This window comes from Phytophthora infestans, genomic scaffold (assembly GCF_000142945.1).
Source record: "Phytophthora infestans T30-4 supercont1.40 genomic scaffold, whole genome shotgun sequence".
In the NCBI taxonomy this organism is placed as follows: domain Eukaryota; phylum Oomycota; class Peronosporomycetes; order Peronosporales; family Peronosporaceae; genus Phytophthora; species Phytophthora infestans.
In genome coordinates this window covers 976329-979215 of record NW_003303719.1, presented here as the reverse complement: position 1 = coordinate 979215, position 2887 = coordinate 976329, and the positions used below count along the sequence as shown (strand labels likewise).

The window sequence follows — 2887 nt, the reverse complement described above, 5'->3', positions numbered from 1 at the left end:
CGGCTCAAAGGTGATAAATGACTACTTTTACCACTTCCCCCATAGGTACGATTAATTTGACGTAAGTACGTAATAATTAATAAGTGGGACCGGCCCTTTATTCCAACTTAATTTTTTTTTGGAAAAGACAGTCCAACAATTCAGCAAGAACGCCATAATAAGGACGGGGTCATAGACCCAAACGTGTCTTTTATTTACTCAAATAAAGACAAAGCGGCACCCAGTGGTTGTGTTTACTAAAACTGATGATAATTCAGGTAATAACACGAAAAGAACCAATCAAATTCCGATATTTGTTGGGACCGATTTAATACTGGATATAGCTTTTCATATAGACAGCCCTCATCGGAAAAATTAAACGGTACCCCGTAAGCCGTTGCTCAATCGCTCTACACTTAGCTAACACCAAAATGTTAGCTGAGGGCTGAACAAAAGTTCGACTCAAGAGAAATTATCCTACCAGCAAGCACATGCCATGAGTCTAAAGAAGAAGCGCAACTTCTCTGTCGCGCCTAAAAACACTTTAGCTCGAAAGCAATACATGTACCAATATTGTGGAAATTGTTTGTTATTGCATTTATGTTGATCTTTGGACCCAGCTTTACAGCTACATATTGAATCTCTTTTGAAGCATCCGAGCTAGCCATTGATACTCGAAGACTAGCTCAAACTATGTCGACTCGCGCGGGCTCACCGCACGAGCAATACGGTGTGAAGAGGGAAACAGCTAAATTAATCCGCAATGCGACATATTTTGCCACTGATTCGGTGCGATTCAGTGTCCTGTAGCAGAAAAGTTATGTTTATTTTGAAGAAATATCTGACTTTCTGGTCTCAAGCCTTCCCTCGATTACGAATACTTGTGATTACGATTTTGCTTTAATAACCGACACCCGTCAGTTTGCAATGAACAGCGAAGGGATCTATACGGATTGTGAACGGCGTCATACTTAATTTTTAATATTTTCTGAACCACCTGTCCGTGTTACATGTAATGACATATGCTCCAATTTACACAAATCTAGAATTCAGTTGCATCAACCTCAGTGCCAAACACGCTACGACAAAGCTCACTTCCAAATTTGCGCCGCAAAACGCATATACCGGTACAGACCATGCGCGTACTGTTAATTATCGCCGCCCTTATTCATGCCGTGTCTGGCAATTTACCTATGCAAGACGGTGACATCTTGCAGGCCAATTTGAAATTGGAACGTCTGCCTCAGGAACTCGTTGCTGACAACCAGAATATCAACCGATCCCTTCGCCAACATGAGGAGGATGAAATCGAGCATCCGCGTGAAGAAAGAGGTGGACTCGAGAAGATGGACGATTTGATAACAAAAGTGGACGACGCTGTGGGGATGACGGGGAAGATAGACGATATAGTGGGGAAGACGAACAAGATGGACGACGTGTTGGTAAAGGTGGAGAAGCTAACACCGGCAATGCGGTTGAAAAATGTGGTGGAGGCGGCCAGAGAGCGCTCAGGACTTGTGACGAAGCTCTCCCAGCACTACAAAGAGGCCGACGAACTGAGCCTCACAACGCTGAGACAGTTACAAAAAGTCGAAGATCAAATGGAGAATGATGGGGCGTTGTATAGCAAGTTGACTGGTGAAGGAATGCGCAGGAAGATTGAGCCCTTTGAGGGAATGAAACTCCCTCCGAAGTAATACTTGGCATCCCATATTGGACGTGAGAAGCAGAAGTATGACGACGCCGGTAATAGGATGCTGTCAGCGGCCGTGGTATGGGAAGGTGATAATGGCGTCCTTATTTCAAGCTCGAAGAAACCACGTGAGTGGCTCATTCCTAAGGGAGGCTGGGACGAGGGCGAGAGTATTCAGAAAGCAGCTTGCGCGAGGTGATTGAAGAAGCAGGGGTACGCTGTGCGTGTTTATCGTTACGGGCCATTTGATTACTAACTGGTTGCTGTAGGTTCATGCACGACTGAATCACGATCTAGGTTCTGTCATTGTCGGTAGCGGCAAAAAAGGACAAAATATTCAAGCCTTTTCGATGACTGGGCCGAAAGCGGGCGCGGAAGAATTGCCGTAAGTCCATTATAGTGAGCTGAATGGCAATCTAGAGAATTTGACATTATGTGCAAACCCCATGTAGATTCCAACAAAGGACGTGAAATTTTTGCTCAAAGAACGTCCTTGGATGCTCGACGTTCTTCTTACGCCGGGAGGAGGAGAATAAACTTGTCAAGGCTAAGGGACTGACTGAGAGAGATCCCGCCCTGCAAGGTTCGAGCTTGACATGGCTCCTTGAAAAGGGGCCTTGATAAAAAAAGCATCTCAGCACGTATTCTCACATTTTATACTACAGTAGAACTTTGTCAGCCTGCGTGTTTGTGGTCCTACAGCGTTTCCGCAATACGGCGTTAATACAAATAGAGCTTGGTTAACAGCAAAACATACCTACCGCTAAAGTCGTAATGATGGAGCACCCATTGAAACTTATAAATCTTTCATTTCCTCCGTTCGCTTAAATTAGGAGCATTTCAGAATCATGGTCAGGCTATTTCCCATAGTAAAAATGCCTCCGTCTGGATTGGTCCATTCAAACACTTGAATTATGGGCATTCCAATCCGTACGTACCCATTTCTCCACAAATGATCGTAAGGATGGCCCCCAGAAGGTCATAGTGTCAGCCACCCCCATCAATTTCGACCCGCCACCTGTAGCTACGGCACCCGAAGTCTGCACAAGAGCAGTGTATGTGCCTTGGCTTGTGCTCCATCTTATTGCAGCTTTAAAAGGCCCGCATAAAAGGAGAATGGTGTCATGCAGACATGGTGCTGGCTGAAGATTCATTGCCAGTAAATATGCATCTATCGCCAGGATCTGAAAGGGTGGTGACTTAAAAAATAGCCTA

The 2887-nt window shown here is 45.0% G+C and overlaps 1 protein-coding gene across 1 annotated transcript; it reads left to right on the top strand.

The window, feature by feature from the left end:
- Positions 1-1115: 1115 nt before the first annotated feature.
- On the top strand, positions 1116-1676 carry PITG_15728 (secreted RxLR effector peptide protein, putative; the record flags this gene model as incomplete). The annotated part of the gene is made up of 1 exon (XM_002897954.1): positions 1116-1676. The coding sequence occupies one exon, from the start codon at positions 1116-1118 to the stop codon at positions 1674-1676; it is 561 nt and encodes a 186-aa protein (XP_002898000.1).
- Between the last annotated feature and the right edge of the window lie 1211 nt (positions 1677-2887).